This window comes from Macrotis lagotis, chromosome 1 (assembly GCF_037893015.1).
Source record: "Macrotis lagotis isolate mMagLag1 chromosome 1, bilby.v1.9.chrom.fasta, whole genome shotgun sequence".
NCBI classification, from domain to species: Eukaryota; Metazoa; Chordata; class Mammalia; order Peramelemorphia; family Peramelidae; genus Macrotis; species Macrotis lagotis.
In genome coordinates this window covers 414,441,571-414,460,451 of record NC_133658.1, presented here as the reverse complement: position 1 = coordinate 414,460,451, position 18,881 = coordinate 414,441,571, and the positions used below count along the sequence as shown (strand labels likewise).

Genomic DNA, 18,881 nt, shown 5'->3' with positions numbered 1-18,881 from the left:
TGACTACTTTATCTCTCATAGAACGACTAAGGTCAGAAGATGGGCAGCCAATGGTACTGAAGCTCAAAGACTGGCCTCCAGGGGAAGATTTCCGAGACATGATGCCTACAAGGTTAGCAAACAAAATCAAATTACAGCATCTTCAGGGTCTGTCACAAGAGAAGTAGAGTTATAAAGGCTTAAGCTTTGAACACCATCAAAAGACTGGCTACTAGGGTATGAATTGTTTCAATCACAGAAAATCAAAACTATTTCCTAAGACAAGCCAGTAAAGCTTGCCATCTGTTTTGTTTGAGCAAATGTCCCCATCTATGAAATTATAACTCTTTGAAATATTAAAGTCAGGGGACCTTTTAACTTAGTGTACTTCTCTTCTGCAGCATAATATGTCCTTTCCTCTCTTTTGTCCTCCTTTAGGTTTGAGGATCTGATGGAGAACCTCCCTCTGCCAGAGTATACCAAGCGAGATGGAAGGCTGAATTTGGCTTCTAGGCTACCCAGCTATTTTGTTCGACCTGATTTGGGTCCCAAGATGTACAATGCCTATGGTATGATGGGATTGCTTCTTCTCCTTTAACAGCTAGAGAATGATTTGTGGGCGATGAGGAAACAGGAAACATTTCTGATTAGGAGCCAATATAGCAAGTGACCCTTTATTATGTCAATAATCTTTATATTCTTTTTTTTGAAAGATTCTATTTATTTTGAATTTTATAATTTTTCCCCTAATCTTGCTTCCCTACCCCCCCAGAAGGCAGTTTGTTAGTCTTTACTTTGCTTCCATGGTATGTATTAATCTGAGTTGAATGTGATGAGAGAGAAATCATGTCCTTAAGGAAGAAACATAAAGTGTGAGATATAGCAGAATTACATAAGATAATTTTTTTAAATTAAAGATAATAGTCTTTAGTCTTTGTTCAAACTCCACAATTCTTTCTCAGAATACAGATGGCATTCTCCATCGCAGATATCCCAAATTTGTGCCTGAATAATCTGAATATTATTGACAATTTTATTTTTTTAATTCTTATCTCATACTATGACTTATGTACCTATCATTTGTTCCCCCAAGTCTTGGTGGAACGTACCCTTTAGTACCCTTTTAAAATTGTATATATATATTTGAGAAATATTTTCTTTTTTGTAAAATTGAAATAGTCATACTTGCAACATCTGTGAGAAAAGTAGTTTTTAAATTAGAAAGCACTTTATAATTATGAATTGTTATTGTTAAATATCATTTAATTCTAAAATAATATCAGAGACTTAGAGTGAAGAAGTTTGAATGCCAAGATACTAACCATATCAGGAAGTCCTGGTAATAGACATCACAGAGAGAAGCACATTTTTCATAGATGTCACTGAGCCCAACCTTATTATCTCTTTAGCTTTAGATGGGGAAAATGTGGTAGCGTTTTGTTTTTGTATGATTTGTTTTGGTGGAAGGTAGTTGTTTAGTCAAAGATTTGGTTTGGCATATTTACCATGTTCTGTCATTTACCTGGTTACGAATAATTGCTGAAATTAACTGGAAAAATTTTCAAGGCAATAATTTGTTTGGAAGTGATCTTAAAATAAGACCTCATTCATTACCTATCTATATAAAGCAATCCTGACACATGTTCTTGGCAAAAGATTTGTATGGATTATTTAGAATATTGATTTTTCATGCTAATTTTCTTTTACTTTTAGGTTTAATCACTGCAGAAGATAGAAGAGTTGGTACAACAAATTTGCACTTGGATGTGTCTGATGCAGTTAATGTGATGGTGTATGTTGGGATCCCCATTGGGGAGGGAGCTCATGACGAAGGTAAGATCCCCAAGACACATTCATGGATTTATTGTCCTGCATTCTACATTCAAGAATGTAATAATTAGAGGCTGGTTGGTGACCCAGTAGATAGGGCATTAGGCCTGGAGAATCCCGAGTTCCAATCCAGCCTCAGGACCTGGGCAAGTCACTAAAACCTTCTCTCTGCCTCAGTTTCTTCATCAGTAAAATGAGAATAAAATAGCTCTTACCTCCCAGGTTTGTTGGAAGGACCAGTTGGAATAATAATTACACCATATCTAGCTCATAATAAATACTATATATTAGTTATTGTTATGTTATTATCATAATTAGCTGTTATCAAGTGACTTGGTAGAATATATTTGATATCCTTAAGTCCCTGAGCAGTGTTTAAACCCCATCCCATCCACCTTGTGAGTATATAGACTGTAGTCTAGACCTAAGAAATGATTAGTTTGGCAGGCTTTTCATTACCTTCCTTAAGAAAAGGGAAAGGGTCTATCTATAGAAGGTTTAAGTTGTTCTTCCTGAAGGTTTGGTGAAGGTATTTTGACCCTTTGATCTTCTGATTTATCCTGAAATTCTCCAGAAAGAAACTGAACTTATGATTTTATAATCACTGGACTTTACTTTTTTTTTTTTTTCCAGTTTGTGGCAAAGAACTGCCTGGGTCTGGCTGGTGGAAATCTGTTTACAATTTCTGTTTGCCCTTTCAGAGGTGCTGAAGACTATTGATGAGGGTGATGCTGATGAGGTGACAAAACAGCGGATTCATGAAGGGAATGAGAAGCCTGGAGCTTTGTGGCATATCTATGCAGCTAAGGATGCTGAGAAGATTCGAGAACTTCTCCGAAAGGTAGGGAGGTCTCTGCCAACCCCTTTTCTCATTCATAGAAATGATTTTTGGATTCCAAAGAAAAGGCTGACCTGAGCCTCTGAGACTTGGCCTATATGAGCCTTGCCACTCACCCAGGAATTCTCAGGATAATAATCTTTTTTGTGAACTAATTACTTGACAGTTTTATCACTGGTTTACCCTGTGGCCCCTGCAACATAGACACAGGATAAAGTGCTTATGCTTCCGTCAGAGTGTGCCTTGTATTAAACGTCCCCTAAACCCCTCCCTATAAGAAATGACCATTAGAGTACTTTTCAGTTCAGGTTGACTCAAACCCTGTTTCAGGATGTCAGGTGGCTCAGTAGAATGTGATTTCTGCTACTTTACAGTTCATCCACATTTTTCTTTGGTGACTGGATTAGGTTGGAGAAGAGCAAGGTCAAGAAAATCCTCCAGATCATGATCCAATCCATGACCAAAGCTGGTATCTGGACCAGACCCTTCGAAAGCGTCTCTATGAGGAGTATGGTGTGCAAGGCTGGGCAATTGTGCAGTTTCTGGGGGATGCTGTCTTCATACCTGCAGGAGCCCCTCATCAAGTAGGTGTACTGTTTTCTAGAAAGAAAAGCAGAGTTTGAGGTAGTTGAAACCAGACAATTGACTACTGAAAATGTAAAAGGCTGAACCCCTATAGTATCTGTAGCTCAGTGGATACTCTGTAGCAGCTGTGTTCTCTCAGGAAACCAGTTTCACACACTGATACTCGTATTCTTCTCATATATAGGAGTTGCCCCTATATTTCTTGCATGGTAAGGCAAGAAGTAAAGTAGCCAGTGTTAGAAAATTCAGTTTTTCACCATGTCTTCTAGTGCCTATTACTTTTCCCAAATCTTTTTCAGGTTCATAATCTGTACAGTTGCATAAAAGTGGCAGAAGATTTTGTATCTCCTGAACATGTAAAGCACTGTTTCCGCTTGACCCAGGAGTTTAGACATCTGTCCAACACCCACACAAATCATGAGGATAAACTGCAGGTGATTATGAGGCCCCATAGACACATTATCCATTTTCTGGGAGAAACTATAGCTGAAAGGGGAGATTCTCAATTTTTCTAGAGATGTTGTCTTACTGGTTGTGTCTAAATCATATTGCTCCAAGTTTTTGATATTAAAGAGTCTACTTATTTTTTCCAACCTAATATCTTTTTGGGTATAATTTACTATTATTCTACTTGAGGAGACATTCTTTGTTCTAATTGCTGTCTGAAATCTAACTGTACCAACTAAACAGAAAGTATTTTACCAATCAGTATCTGCCAAATGAGTAGAAGATATCTTGTTTTATGGGAAGTGGTTCTCCGTTTAAACAGATTGCATTTTTAGGCATAAAATCCTTCAAGTCTTAATTGTTAAAAAAAAAAAAAGGGGGGGGGGTGGGGGGATTAATGGCCTCATTTGTCACAAGTCAGGTGACTCTTAAAGTATGACCATCCAAGAGATCCATCAATAAATGAATTCTTGTGGACAGCTAGCTGGTGCAGTGGATAGAGCACCGGCCTTGGAGTCAGGAGTACCTGAGTTCAAATTTGACCTCAGACACTTAATAATTACCTAACTGTGTGGCCATTTGCCTTACAAAAAAAAAAAAAAAAAAAAACAGGGGCAGCTGGATAAAGCACCCATCCTGTAGTCAGGAGTACCTGGGTTCAAATCCAGTCTCAGACACTTAATAATTACCTAACTGTGTGGCCTTGGGCAAGCCACTTAACCCTTGTTTGCCTTGCAAAAACCTAAAAAAAAAAAAAATGAATTCTTGGGCACAAAGACTTCCTGGTTCTCCTTTTAGAACTCCAGCTGCCTTGCCCAGCATTGGGTTAGATATTGATTTGGATTGCTCTGCCATGTTTCTCATATAGAGGCAGCTAGATAGCACAGTGAGAGCACCAGACGGTCAAGAGGACCTAAGTTCAAATCCAGACTCACTTACTACTAGCTTTGTCACTCTGGGCAGGTCATTTATTTTTAAAGAAAATGGCAAACTTCTCTTGGCCAAGAAAATGGCAAATGAGGTCATAAAGTGTTCGTGACTGAAAAACAGCTGTACATGAATTTTTTTTTATCCTTCATGTTCTCCTCAAACTCTGAAATTTAAAGGTCACAACCATGGTGCCTACCAGTGCATCTAAGCTTTTGTAACATACAAATAATAAAGGAGAAAGTAAACAGGAAGCACTTTCCTTGCTTATCAGTCTTTATTAGTCTGGCTTGATCTTACCTTCTAAATTCACTGTCATCAGGTGAAGGTATCTTGTTTGTTTGGAAATTAAGTCCCCTTCAGCTCCATGTTTTAAGATGGTTCATTTTGATGCTGGGAGCTCATTATTGAATTTAGCTCTTGATGGTCTTTATAATATTTCATTTGGGAGGTATGATATGTAGAATGCTTTGCACTAATCAGATAGTATTGCAGTTAGAGCAAAACACTCGTTTGTCTTCACAGGGATGGGCAGGGATTGACTCTGTCCTTTTAATCTCCCAGGTGAAGAATATCATTTACCATGCAGTGAAGGATGCTGTTGGCACACTGAAGGCTCATGAATCCAAACTGGCGAGGTCTTAGTTGTGGCTAGTTTCCAAACCCTTGTGAAGCAGGCCTTTCACTCACAGTACTTACAGGGAACGGGCAAGGGTCTCTGCTGGAGCAGGGACCCCCTCACTGGGATCCAGTGCGGTCAGTATTACAAACTCTCCAGCCACTGTTTTCTACGCTGCCTCAAACACTGATGGTCGAAACGGGAAAGTCGCACTGTTACACACACAATTCCAGACTTCAAGCTGAGGGTGCCACATCCCCCATCCTGCGGCCTTTTGGGAATCCAGATCACCTAAACACCGCTGGGTTTTCCTGCATTTTCTTGTGATTAGGAAGTCAAAACCAAGGATGTGGGCACTTCTCCTTTTTTTTCTCCTTTTTCTTTCCTCATGCCTAGTTAGTTGGGAATATGTTTGGAGGTGGGGGGATCTGATAGCAGCAGGTACAGTAGGTGGCGTTTTCTGAAGTGTGGCCCATAGAAGCCTGACAGCATCTGTATGACCTTTTGTGTGACCCAACCTGAGGAGGAGGGCTAAAGTTGTCCCCTACTCCCTCCCCTGTACACCGTAGACTTGCAGAACCCAGGGAGAATCCACTGCTTTTCCCAGGAGGCTCCAGGAATAGGAGAATTGTGTATTTAGTGAAAAACTAGGTTTGTAGTGAAACAGTTACTATTTCATGAAAGTAGATATTTTTAGAATTTTTGAAATATCACAACTGTTTTCCTGGATTATGAGGAAAGGCACATTACATTTAGTCTTCCTTTCAATAAAATCTTTGAAGAGAAATGGTTTTTAGGAATTAAATGTCCATAATAGCACAAAATTAGCCAAAGCAGAGCTCAAAAGAATTGGCTTTTTAGGGTTTCTTTCCTTCCTCCCCCTCCCATCCCAGCAGTCTCTACAGAGAGGGAACATTAAACCAAGAATGAACTTTTGTCCTGTCTGTGAGCTGTGGTGTGTATATGTCCCTGCACTGGTGACTCCAGGAACCATTCCACCTGTTACCAGTGTTCCCTTGGGACTCAGAATACTTTCCAAACATGAAAGAAAATTTAATTTCCAACATCAGGTTTTTTTGTCCAGAAATATTTTCAACAAAACTTTAAAGCTCAATGGAATTTTATTCAGATTTCAATGTCAACATTTGAAAATGATGGATTTCATTGTCCCATAATAAATACATTGGGAAGTGTATCTACCTTCTTTTCAGCTGTACTGTAGTGCCCCCTGCAGGCTTGTTTATATGTTCACAGTTACTTCATTTTTTAAAAAATAAAAGTCATTTACTGTAGAATACTTTTAATTTCATTTTCTGTATTTTCATTTTGTGAAGGGCTGATTGGGGTTTCCATGTTCTTATTAAAATATAACAAATCTCTGTGGAGTGGACTAACTTCTTACCCCTAAACCCAGGGCCAGACTTTTGGATGATATTACAGACAGTACCTAGTACACACCAGAAAATTCATCGTGACTTTTGGCACTTGTAGCTAGCACCTTTGCCAGAATGGGACCAAATATTGTTTTTTCTAATAGAATTTTTTTTTTTTGACATTTTATTGATGGTGGAGTAAGAATTTCTAGGGGTAGAAAGTGCAGGAAGATTTTTGTGAAGTTTATCTTTGAATGAATAAGACACTTTCCTATCTATGCTGAGGCAGAGGTCCCAGACCCTAGTCCAAGTTTTAAGTGGCTTCTTTTTCTTTCCTCACAAATGCTGTGAAGCTGCTAAGTCTCCACATATTCTCAAAGAAAGTCAAGTCATACTCTTCCTAGTTAACCTTAAAGTAAGTTTCTTACATGTTTGAAAGTGGTTCATTTGACAAAATGAAAAAATTTTAAAACTGGAAGTCCTTGGACAAAAGCAGGAAATAACTTTTGTTTGACTGTAAAGAAGACCGACCACCAGGCCAACCTTGGGGTAAAGGGACCAGAACAAACCTTGACATTTTATAACTAGATAGCTAGAATGGTTTACATATTGTTTTGATGAGGAAGAGCTGAAAGTAGGTGGAAAAAAGCTGTTGGAAGAGGGAGCTGAACCGAAGGAAGAGGATCATCGGGATATTTTTCTGGAAGCTCTGAGATAGCTAATTTCTGGAGTGTTTGAGACCCAGAATAAATTGCCATCAGTAAAATTTTGATGTCAGGGTTCATGGAAATTGAATGGCATTTATTAAACCTGGTGCTTTAAAATATGTTTAAGTTTGGGAGGGACCCTTTTGAGATGTACCACCTTTTTTACCCCCTAATTTATCTTATTTATTCTCTCCACCCACCCAGCCTTACATGCAAAAACAAGTTTTGGCATTCACTTCCAAAAACCTTGAATTTCAGATGCTCTCCTTTCCTCCTATCCCACTCCCCTCAAGGTGAAAACAATAAACTTGGATGTACCATCTTTATAAAGACAATGGGGGGGTGGAAGCTTTGAAAACATTGCACCAATGGGATCAGAGGACGCTGTAGATGTGAAATACAATGGAAATTGGGATTTTGCTGCTTCAGTAAAAGTTAGCATGAGAGATAGCCTACATTTTGGCTATAAATGTCTCAGTAATTAGGGCAGCAGTTGGAGCAGGCACTGCCCTGTGGGAGCTATACCGGCCCCGGCTCAGCCCTCCTGGCCTTGCTGCCTCTGGCCCGCTGGTCTTCCTTTCTTTGTGGGGGTCCTCGGAGCGGCGCGCCCCCGCTGCCCCCAAGGTGTGCTTGCCCGGCAGGCCGCGCGCAGGGGCGCCGACAGCTGGGCTCGGGCCCTCAGTCCCCCACGCACGGCCGAGGCCGCAAACGCTTGGTGACAGGCTCTTGAGCTCTTTTTCCTTCTTTCCCAATGACATGTTTTTAACGTTCGTTTTTTCCTAAGATCTGGGAGTTCCGAATTTTCCGGCCGCCTCCACGTACAAAGGGAAAACGGAAACTGGCCTTGGGTTTTCGTTTGGTCTAAATAGTGCTTTTTCCGGAGGTGAAGGTATTTAAACATAGGAGCCGCTCCAGGGCTGGCGTGCCACGCTGGGAGCCCGTTCTAGAGGGGGCAGCCGGGCCCGCGGGCTCCGGGGCGGGCGGGGCGGAGCAGGTGCGGGGGGAGGGGCTGCGCGGGCGGCCGACGCCGCGGCCTCCCCTTTAAGAGCCGCCGCCGCCGCCGCCAGCCCCGCGCCTGCTGCAGGGCCCTCCCCTTTAACGGCCGCCGCCGCCCCGCTCGCCCGCCCGCCCGCCCGGGCTTCTCCATCCCACGGCCCGGGGCTCCCGGCCCGCCCGGCCCCGCCATGGTGTCCTGGATCATCTCCCGCCTGGTGGTGTGAGTGGGGGCGGGGCGGGGGGGGGGCTTGGGGAGAGGCGCGGGGCCGCGGGCGGGGGCGGGGGCGGCGGCAGCACCGGGGACAGCGGCCGGGCCCGGAGACCCGCCCGGGCCGCCCCGCACGCAGCTTCCTCGCGGCCGCTCCAGGACTGGCCGCTCTGCCGCGGCTGCAGACGAGGGGCCCCACAGCAAACGGGGTACAGCGACCTGCCCAAGGCGCACGGCCCAGACGTGCGGGAGGCCGGGCTGCGCTTCGGGGGGCGCACGGCCATTGTGTCGGAGCTGGCGGTGGTGTGTCCTGGAGGAAGCGCAGGGACGGGATGGGGTGCTGGGCTAAGTCACCAGCCCCACTCTCCTCCAGAACCCGTCTGGGTCCAGTGACCGGACAGCAATCAGGACACCTAGCCATGGCCCTGAATCCCGGAGTTAAGTGACTTGTCCAAGGTCTTATGGCTGGGAAGTGTCTGAGTTCAGCTGCAAACTCCCTGCCTCCATCCTAGGGAAAACGGGGGAAAGGAAGGCTCCCGTGCCGAGTCCCAGCCCCAGGAGCTAGGTCATGCCCGAGCTGGGGCTGCCCGGGACCTCCAGGGCTTCACACCCCGCACACTTCCCTCCCCGGCCTCGTGCCTGCCGGTTTACCTCCTCTGACGCGCTCCTCCGTCCACCCCACTTGGTCCCAGGGTCTCCTGAAGGTGAAACAGCAGCCCCTCCTGGCTCTTTTCCCATGGACATCACCGGGCCGGGCCGGGCCATTGTAGTCATCATTCAATTAAAAAGCACCTATTTTGGGATCAGACACCAGGGACCATAGACAAAAAGGAAAGACCTAGCCTTCGGGGAACTCTCGGGGAGGAAGCTCTGCCAGGGCAAATGGGAAGCTTTGCTATAACATATTCTTTTTTTTAATAATTTACATTTTATTTTCCAATTACATGCAATGGTAGTTTTTTTTAACATTTATCCATTTGCAAATTTATTAGTTCCACATTTTTCTATCACCCTTCCCTCCCTCCATCCCATATGGACAGCAGAACTCTCTGGTAAAAATGTACATGGACATTCCTGTTTAACATATTTGCCTCTTAGTCATGTTGTAAAGGAGGAATTAGAACTAAGGGGAAAAACCATGAGAAAGGAAGGAAAAACATTAAAAAAAAAGATTTTAAAAAGTACATAGTATGCATTCAGATTCTGTAGCTTTTTTTCTCTCTGGATGTGGATGGCATTGTCCATAGCAGGTCCCTCAGGAACAACTTACATTCTTAAAGAGCAACCTAGAAATTGAAAGGTTAAATTACTTGCCCAAGACCACACCAGCATGGGACTTGCATCTTGGCTCCAAGGCCACTTCTCTATCCACTGCATAGAGTGCATAGAGAAATGAATAATATATACATAAAAACTAAAGGCAAAGCAGTGGGGAGGGGAAGGACTAAAAGTGGGGAAGGGAAAAACTGCCATAATTAATGCCATCTCAGGAGCTGGTTGGCCCCATGACAGATCACTCCCCTCCTTCTAAGGCCTCCACTCTCTGTGAGAGTCCTTGGAGTCGAATATCCTCAGGCCCTTGGATTGCAGGAAGGCATTGAGTTCCAGTTCTCTTGAAAAACTGGCTCCTTAACATCTACCTCCCCCTCCCAGGCTGTGCCCTGGGAAGGGCTGAGGCATGCCAGTAAATGTTTAACAACTGGCTCTCCAAAAACAAAAGAAAAAATTCTTGAAAATGAAAAAGACAGAGTCTGTAGTTTAATTTGCATTATTAATGACTCCTTTAATAAGTCAAACAATCAGGGCCAGCTAGGTAGTGAAGTGGATAAAGCACCAGCCCTGGAGTCAGGAGTACCTGGGTTCAAATCCAGTCTCAGACACTTAATAATTATGTAGCTGTGTGGCCTTGGGCAAGCCACTTAACCCCATTTGCCTTGCAAAAATCCTAAAAAAATAAAAATAAAAAATAAGTCAAACAATCAGCAAGACAATAAATCAAGCCCTGATTTGTGGTCTTTGCTAATTTCTGAAGTGTAAATATTCCCTGAACAATCAACTCTGTCATTTCCAGCTGGCTTCAACACATCCCTCCAGGGGATTGGAGATGGACTTCTCAAACAGAAAAGGTCCCTTTGTGCCCTCTGGGAGTTGGGCTGAGAGAAAGTCACATACTGACTCTTGGAAAGGTGGGCAGTGACTCTGCTCTGGCCCTAGGACCTCAAACTGGCATTCTCATTCCTTCCACCTACCCAGGTCCAAAGACGTTGGTGCCTTTCCCCTGGAACAGGGCTCTTGACCTTGTTTATGTCATATCCCACTTTGGCAGCTTGATAATGATTATGGAACCCTTCTCAGAATACTGTTTTTAAATGCATAGACTAATCAAATTGCAAAAAAAATGCAATTATGATGAAATAGTTATCAATTTTTTTTTTATTTAAGGCAATGGGACTTGCCCAAAGTCACACAGCTGTGCAAGTATTGATGCCAAAATTGAACTCAGGTCCTGTTCTATCCACTGTACCATCTAGCTGTCCTCAAAATAGTTTATTTATTTATTTGTTTGTTTATTTTGAATTTTACAGTTTTCCCCCAATCTCACTTCCCTCCCCCCACCTGCCACAGAAGGCAGTCTTGTTAGTCTTTACTCAAAATATTTTTAAAGAACAATCTCATAGATCCTAGATTAAGAATCCTACCTGCCTTAGAAGATCCCTCAGATAAAATCTCACAAGCTCTTTCTGCTCCTCTAGACCCCTAGCCAGAAGCAGGGGAGAAAAGAGGGTTTTGGTGATGAGGAAGGGCTTCACCTGGGCTGTGAGTCACAGTGACTGTCTCTGCCTCTCCTTTAGGCTGATCTTTGGCACACTGTACCCGGCCTACTCCTCCTATAAAGCTGTCAAGACAAAAAATGTGAAAGAATATGTGAGTGTTCGGGGCTTCCTGCCTCCTAGAAGGGGGGAGGGGGAAAGAGGGGAGAACTAAGGTAAGATCCCTAAGGTCCAAGTGGGATGAGGAGCTGAGGGAGGGGTATGTGTAGCCCACATGACTCCTCCACACACCTCCTGCTTTGCCCACAGGTGAAGTGGATGATGTATTGGATTGTGTTTGCCTTCTTCACCACTGCTGAGACCCTCACTGACATTGTGCTGTCCTGGTAAGTCCTGTTTCCAACCCATCAGTTCCCAAATCCCCTTCCCACTCTTCTAGTGGAAAGAGTCCCACCCACCTACCCACACTCTCCTGGATCTGGCAGATGATGGAAACTCCAGAGTCAAGTCAGAAAATTGTTTTGAAACTCCTGTACCCTGTTTCCAGTACAGACTCTCATCTCTTTTTTCGTCTTATTATAGCAGTAATAATGCCCTCTTATGTTTGCATTAGCATTTTATGCTTTTTCCAAAATCCTTTTAGATATTTCATTAGATCATTATAACTGCCTTGAGAGATTAGGCCAGGCAAGAATTATTGCTCCCTTTAGACAGGTAAAGATACTGAGATTGAGAAAGAATAAATGACTCAGGCGGCATGTCTCAATGGAGAGGAAGGAAAGAAGGGAACAAGTATCAGGGACTGTGCTAACACTTGAAACAACTACCTCATTTAATCTTCACAAAAAGAGACAGGTGCTATTAATTATATCATTCTACAGATGAGGAAACTGAGTTAGATAGAGTCTATATGACTTGCTCAGAAGTCAACAAGGGGGAGGTGACTGAGACTGAATTTGAACTCCCAAGTCACAGGACTCTATCCACTGGGCCATCTAGCAACCCTCAGAAAAGAGCATTGAACCTGCAATCAGATGACCTGGCCTCAAAACCTTCCTCTGACAATTTGCTCCTGCTACTAACACCCCTAGGCCTCAGTTTTCCCCACGTGTAAAACAGGGAGGTTGGACTGGATGGTCTAGGTGTATATGATGTAATGATAGGAAGCACAGAGCCTCAGAATTGGAAAGGACATGCAAGCTCATCAATTCCAAGCCATACCTGGCCAAGAATCTCCTCTACCACCTACTATAGCCATGTGACCAAAGAAGCCTCCAGTGATGGGAAAGCTCACTCCCTCAAGCATTAAAGAAGCACCTACTCTCTTTTAGGCCAATTTGAGGATACAGAGAGAGGTTCTTGCTCTCCAGGAGCCCAGTTTGGTGAGGAAGACAGCATGCAAATAGATACATGCAGACATGATATTCTGGATAAATTTTGTTTTGTTTTTAGGTTTTTGCAAGGCAAACAGGGTTAAGTGGCTTGCCCAAGGGCACACGGCTAGGTAATTATTAAGTGTCTGAGACCGGATTTGAACCCAGGTACTCCTGACTCCAGGGCCAGTGCTCTATCCACTATGCCACCTAGCTGCCCCTGATAAATGTTGAATGAATAAAAATTAAAGATGGTCATAGGGAAAGTGTTAGGATTAAGGAGGCCTGGGAAAGGCTTCTTGCAGAAAGTGGGATTTTAGAAAGTGGCTTGAAAAAACCCAGGAGAAGCCAGGAGATGGAAATGGTGAGGGGGGACAACTAGTGAAAAAGGGAAAGGAGATGAAGTGTCTACAAGAACAGCCAAGTAAAGGAAGGAGAGTACATTTTAAGAAGGGTCAAGGTTATGAGAAGCTTTCATAGCTAGAGAATTTTATATTTGATCCTGGAGGTAATGGAGAAGGGAGGTATATTAGAGAAAGATGTTGGGGCAGCTAGGTGGCACAGTGGATAGAGCACTGGCCCTGGAGTCAGGAGTACCTGATTTCAAATCCGGCCTCAGACACTTAATAATTACCTAGCTGTGTGGCCCTGGACAAGTCACTTAACCCCATTGCCTTGCAAAAACTAAAAAAAAAAGTTATAAATTTAAAGCTGATAGGCCTTGTCAACTGATTGGATGGGGGAATGGGATGAGGGTAGAGAGGCAGGGAAGGGGAAAACAAGGAGTCATGGTTAATTGCTAGGTTGTGAGCCTGAGGGACTGAGAAGATGGTATTCTCCACGGTAATGGGCAAGGTAGAGAGTAGGAAGGATTCAGGAGGAAAGATAATGAGATCGGTTTGGGGCATGTTAAGTTTCAGATATTTTTTGGACATCTATTTTAAGATGTCTAAAGGCAGTTGGAAATGTGAAATTGAAGATCAGCAGAGAGGTTAGGGCAGAATAGGTGGATTTGAAAATCTTCAGTGTAGAGATGGCAATTAAATCCATGTGATCTGATATCACCAATTGAAGTTTTAATAGAGAGAAAATAGAAGATCTAGGACAGAATTCTTGGGATACTTATAGTGAAGGGTGAGAATGTTGCTGTTCAGTCGTTTCAATTATGTTTCATGACTAGATAGTAGAGCAATTTGACATTTCCTTCTCCAGCTAATTTTACAGAGGAGGAAACCAAGGCAAACATGTGACTTGTCCAGGGTCACGCTGCTAGTTAATGTCTGAGTCCAGGAAGATGAGCCTTCCTAATTCTAAACTCAATGCTCTATCCACTTTTCATAGGATGAGGTCATTAAGAAACTGCATAGTTAGGGTATTTGAGGGAAAGTCAACATGTACATGTAGCTTTTTAGGACGAGCGCAGGAGTTGGGGAGAAGAGAAAGATTGTGAGCCATGTACATTCACTGAAAAAGGAAAGGGAGTGACCTGGAGACACCAGTTACTAGGACTTTGGTTGGGTGGGAGATGAATAGCATGAACTTCAAAGGAGAGGTTACTAAATGGCAGAGGTTGGGAGAAAAGAGGCCACAGGGAGCAAGGAGTTATCCCTTGCTATGGCCAATTAGCTGAGGAGAATGATTGAAAGAACTGGAAAGGCTGTGTCCTGGGGGGCTGTGTCCTGGGGGGGGGGGGGTCAGTCAGATTCCAGTAATATCTAAAAGATGGAAAGACTGGGAAAGGTTAAGATTTAAGATGAGAGGAGTTTATTGCCTATGGATAGGATTTCAAAGAACATAGTGAAAGAAAGGGTAGTATTTGATTGGACCTTTGGGGTAGGAGGGTTGAGGGAGATGGAAATAAGGAATTGACTGGTAGAGAATAGGGGATGAAGGAGGAGATAATGGCAGAAGACCACTAGGTAAGATGAGGAAATGGGGAGAAGAGGGAACTCTTGCCCAGGGGCCTCAATTTTTACAGTGAACCCTGACAAGGTTCTCAGGAGAGAGCATGAATAAAGGAATCCATGGAAGAGTTGAGAAATGACCCAGTTGAGTTTATTGAACTTAGATCTGTAGTGGACCAGGCTGCAAGCTTTCATGATTTTCTGTAGCTTAAGTAAGCAGCACGTGAATAAAAGAAAAGGCAGTGAGCAGAGAATAGAAGTGATTCTAGGCTAAGAAATGTTAAGGCAAAATCGGCAATAAGATAAAGGGGAATGAACCTGGATAGATGAGAACAGTATAAAATTGAACTGATTCACCAAGGAATCCAGTCAGGGGAGGGAGGAGAGTCTAGCCAATGTAGGGTGATAGCCTAGGAAAGGCCAGAGGAGCAGAGAGCCCAGGGAGGAGGATGGTCTGTGGCATTCTTATTGTTAATAACAATAGGTGGGATTTATTTATAAAAGGCTTTATGGTTTGCAAACTACTTTATAAATATTACCTCATTTAAGTCACAAAACCTGGAAGTAGGGGTGTTATTATCATCCCCATTTTACAAATGAAGAAACTAGGGATGAGAGGCTGCTTAGGCTCATATACTTTGTAAGCATCTGAGTTAGAATTTGAACTCAAGTCTTCCTGACTCCAGCCTTCTATTCACCATACCACCTCACTGCCCAGGTCAAGTCCCAACCTTTCTCTTGGCCACTTCAGCCCACTGCTCTGTGTTCTGCCTTCTGAGGCCTGATAAAACGGTTCCAGTATCCCTCCTCCACGGCTGCCTTTCTTTCAGAAGCTTGAAAAGTACTTGCCCAAGGTCACACAGCTAGTGGATGGAACTAAGGCTGGCCCCAGGCCACTGACCCTCTCTCTTCCTGCCCAGTATCTTAATGCCCTTCTTGGCCCTTTCCCAGGTTTCCTTTCTACTTTGAACTGAAAATTGCCTTTGTGATCTGGCTACTGTCTCCATATACCAAGGGTTCCAGTGTGCTCTATCGAAAATTTGTGCATCCTACACTCTCCAACAAGGAAAAGGTTTGGCCCTGCTGACCCTCTGTTCTCTTTCATACCTTGAACCTTTTCTCCCAAATTATTGTCCAAGATCGGGGGAGGAGAGAAGGGGTTTTGGTGACCATCTGAGGCTTGTCCTGAGCCATTGCCCTGGACCAGCAGCCTTGGGGTGGCCAGGCAGGCAAGAGTGACCCAGTCCTCCAGGGTGGGGCTTGGATGCCATGTTTATCATTCCATCCTCCTCTCTTGCTGCAGGAAATTGATGAATACATCACACAGGCCCGGGACAAGAGCTATGAGACCATGATGAGGGTGGGCAAACGGGGCTTGAACCTGGCAGCCAACGCTGCTGTCACTGCAGCTACCAAGGTAACAGAGGGACCAGAGGGAGGATGTGTGCTCTCAGGGCTTCCACCCCTCCTTCCCTGGATGTGGCTTCAGAAGGTCATTTCTGTCCCTTCTGTCCCCTTTCTCCACAATGTCTTACAAGCACCTTCAGCTCAACTCTCCTCCTCCTCACCCTCTCTGCTCTCTGAAGGGAAGTCTGTGTCCCTTCTCTGGGAGCATGGCTTTTCTGTTAACTTTGCTGGTCAAAGGGAGGCTTTCCCTCCTTGAGCATCTGTCTGTCACTTGCCCAGGGCCAGGGAGTGTTGTCAGAAAAACTGCGAAGCTTCAGCATGCAGGACCTGACTCTGATCCGTGATGATGAAGGCTTGCCCCTGCATGGTCCTGATGGCCGCCTCCGACCCTCAGCCAGTGGCCTCCTGGACCCCATTGAGGACCTAGGTGAGGACGAATTAAGGAAACTAGCCCAAGCCAGAGGAAAGACAGAGCACCAGGGCTAGAGGGCCTGGAATAGAGGAGTATCATGTCTGTAGGGCCACCTGGGTCAGCTTCCCCCTTGTTCTAGCCTCACTCTGCCTCTCCCCAGGGGATGACCCTGGCCTGAACCTTCGGTCTTCAAGTGGGAACCAATCAGACACACGAACAGAAGCCTCTGAGGATGACATGGGAGACAAGACCACTAAGCGTGTCAAGCCAATCAAGAAAGTGCCAAAAGCTGAGGTGAGGCCCAAAGACCTTTGCCCCCCCCACCAGCCCCTTCTCCTATGGCGCCACCCCACTAGGCTTTCTGGCTTCAGCTCAGGCAAAGGTAAAAGGTGATGAAGTAGCTTAAAAGGAATCCTCCCTCCCAAGCACTCAAATCTCCTCCCCTCTCCTACAGCCAATCACCAAGACGCTGAAGACCCGGCCTAAGAAGAAGCCCACAGGTGGGGGAGAGTCAGCCTGATGTGAGACTTCCCCCCCAACCTCTGCGCAGTGACCCTAATGGGGGGAGTCATGTACAGAACTGCTGCTGCTTCCTAGACTGAGGGGCCCCCCAGGGAGAGGGCATCCCCTGGGTATCCATATCCTCAGGCATATCCTCCATAGGAGCATCCCCCTGCCCCCACTCCTTTCTCTCACTGAATGCATCTGAGAACCAAAATGTGAGATGCTGCCTCTGGGGTCTCCCAGTGAGGCATCTGGCCAGGGTTGGGTGGGCAGGTATGAGGGATCACAGGTCTGGGAACTGTTGATAGTAAGCTGACGAGCCAGGCATGTTCTTGCTTTGGACCATTGGTTTGGGTCCACAAGGGCCAAGGCTGGGGATGGGGTGGGGTGGAGGAGGAGTTTAGATCCATGGAAGAACCACTCTCTTTGGGCCTTTTTGGTTGGAGAGGTATGTGTGTATCTGTGTGTCTGTGTGTCTAAGTCTTAAGAGGGGTCCTGAGGACAAAGCCACATCAGGGAACTCATTAGAGCATCGTTCCTTCCAGCCTCCCCACTCTGGCCCACATAGTGCCTTGCCGGATGTCACGGCATGCTATGGGGGAAGTGGTTAAGGGCCAAAGGGTCCTTCCAGCCATAACTCATATATTCTGACCTTCTTCACCCATTCCTTTTTTATTAGACCTGGGCTGCCCCAGATCCTCTGGTTGATTTAGACTGGCTGAAAAATGGATTAATGTGCTTAAGCCACCCACTAGTGGTGGGCCCCTAGATGGCTTCTCCCCCCACCCCCAACATGGAGGGATTGAGAACACTTGGACCATATTGCCTCTAGATTAAAAGGGAACAGAAGAAGCAATTTCCCACCAAAAGTCAGGATAGTGGGTGGGATGGGGAGGAGCAAGGAGAAGGGGATGGGAACCTCTCTAGACCAATACTTTCCTTGAATCCCCTCTTTTCTTCCCCCTTCCCCTCTCAACTTTCCCCCTCCTCTGGCTTCTATTCGTCTAGTTCTAAGGATGAGGGGAAGGTGGGGGTGGGTGGGGAGAAAAGTCCCTTGGGACATTTGAAGAAGCCAAATAGAGATTGATTTGGGCAAGGGCTAGTAGGGGGATAGGGGGATAGGAGGGAAGAGTGAACATATGATTTGGTGTGAGTGTGGATGAGTGTGCGTGTGTGTGTGCCCACAGGCTTGCACATTAAGGGGAAATGAGGTTTGTGGAGGGAAAACTTGGACACTTGGACACTTGGACCCTTGGCCATGGGATGATCCAATAAACTATAATAAAACCCTGGTGTTTCTTTGTTCCCCAACCTAAGTGGAAGTAAGGTGGAGGCAGGTTTGGGGAGAAACACAGATTGTACATCCTGGGTCTAGGTAGTAAGAAGTGGTCACTGGCTCCTCAGGCACGCAGCCCAGAGGAAAGAAGAGGGGAACCAACTTGATTCCCCAAATCACACATTGTAAGATAAGATCACTGGAGAGTCACAGAAGCATTTGAGAGGCACTACTGGAGTCAGCTCTTCACCAAGAAAAGATGTTCATCTATGGGTCAGGTTTAATTGACCTAGCCCAATAATATAGCAAGGACCTCAGGAACTGTCCACATCACTGACCTAGTGGAATCCACTTGTCCTCCCCACCTCCTGAGGCATGGAGATGCAATAGGGGATTCAAGTTGGCCTCGGCCTCGCCACAGTACTGATGACTTGGAGTGGGGGTGGGAGAATCTCTCCCCGGGTCCAAACCTGTGTCAGAGCTGGCTCTTTGGCCCAGCCCCCCACTCCTCCCCATTCCCAGTGGGGAAACAAGGGGAGGGCAGGAGGGCAAGGCTGGCAGCGGGAATGCTGAGGCAGCACAGCTGGAAGTCAGAACAAAGATCAAATGCCCCATGGGGCCCCACTGGGGGGGAGGGGAGTCAAAAGCAGCCCACAGGGTCAAGCAAGGAAGGGCCTGAGTCCATCCTGGGCCATGGACACAGGAGACAGACCAAGGGAAAATGA

The 18,881-nt window shown here is 45.2% G+C and overlaps 2 protein-coding genes across 5 annotated transcripts in view; both read left to right on the top strand.

Annotated features, from left to right (window-relative positions):
- KDM3B (lysine demethylase 3B) overlaps positions 1-6,602 on the top strand; it is a 66,046-nt gene extending 59,444 nt beyond the window's left edge. For all 3 annotated transcript variants that reach the window (XM_074212939.1, XM_074212938.1, XM_074212940.1), the window contains 7 exons: positions 22-112; positions 418-548; positions 1,693-1,812; positions 2,511-2,650; positions 3,055-3,231; positions 3,532-3,666; positions 5,171-6,602. In XM_074212939.1, the coding sequence (XP_074069040.1) occupies positions 22-112; positions 418-548; positions 1,693-1,812; positions 2,511-2,650; positions 3,055-3,231; positions 3,532-3,666; positions 5,171-5,251 (875 nt within the window). In that variant the 3' untranslated portion in view covers positions 5,252-6,602. The remainder of the gene's footprint in view (positions 1-21; positions 113-417; positions 549-1,692; positions 1,813-2,510; positions 2,651-3,054; positions 3,232-3,531; positions 3,667-5,170) is intronic.
- Positions 6,603-8,028: 1,426 nt separating this feature from the next.
- Positions 8,029-18,192, top strand: REEP2 (receptor accessory protein 2). 2 transcript variants are annotated; one of them, XM_074212961.1, is made up of 8 exons: positions 8,029-8,194; positions 11,362-11,434; positions 11,590-11,666; positions 15,509-15,629; positions 15,861-15,974; positions 16,244-16,391; positions 16,537-16,670; positions 16,831-18,191. In XM_074212961.1, exons 3-8 carry the CDS (start codon positions 11,599-11,601, stop codon positions 16,894-16,896), a joined length of 651 nt encoding a protein of 216 aa, XP_074069062.1. In that variant the 5' UTR covers positions 8,029-8,194; positions 11,362-11,434; positions 11,590-11,598; the 3' UTR covers positions 16,897-18,191. The 2 variants fall into 2 exon arrangements, with proteins under 2 accessions (XP_074069062.1, XP_074069061.1); XM_074212960.1 differs by lacking the exon at positions 8,029-8,194 and adding an exon at positions 8,397-8,521 and having other exon boundaries at positions 16,831-18,192.
- Positions 18,193-18,881: the final 689 nt, after the last annotated feature.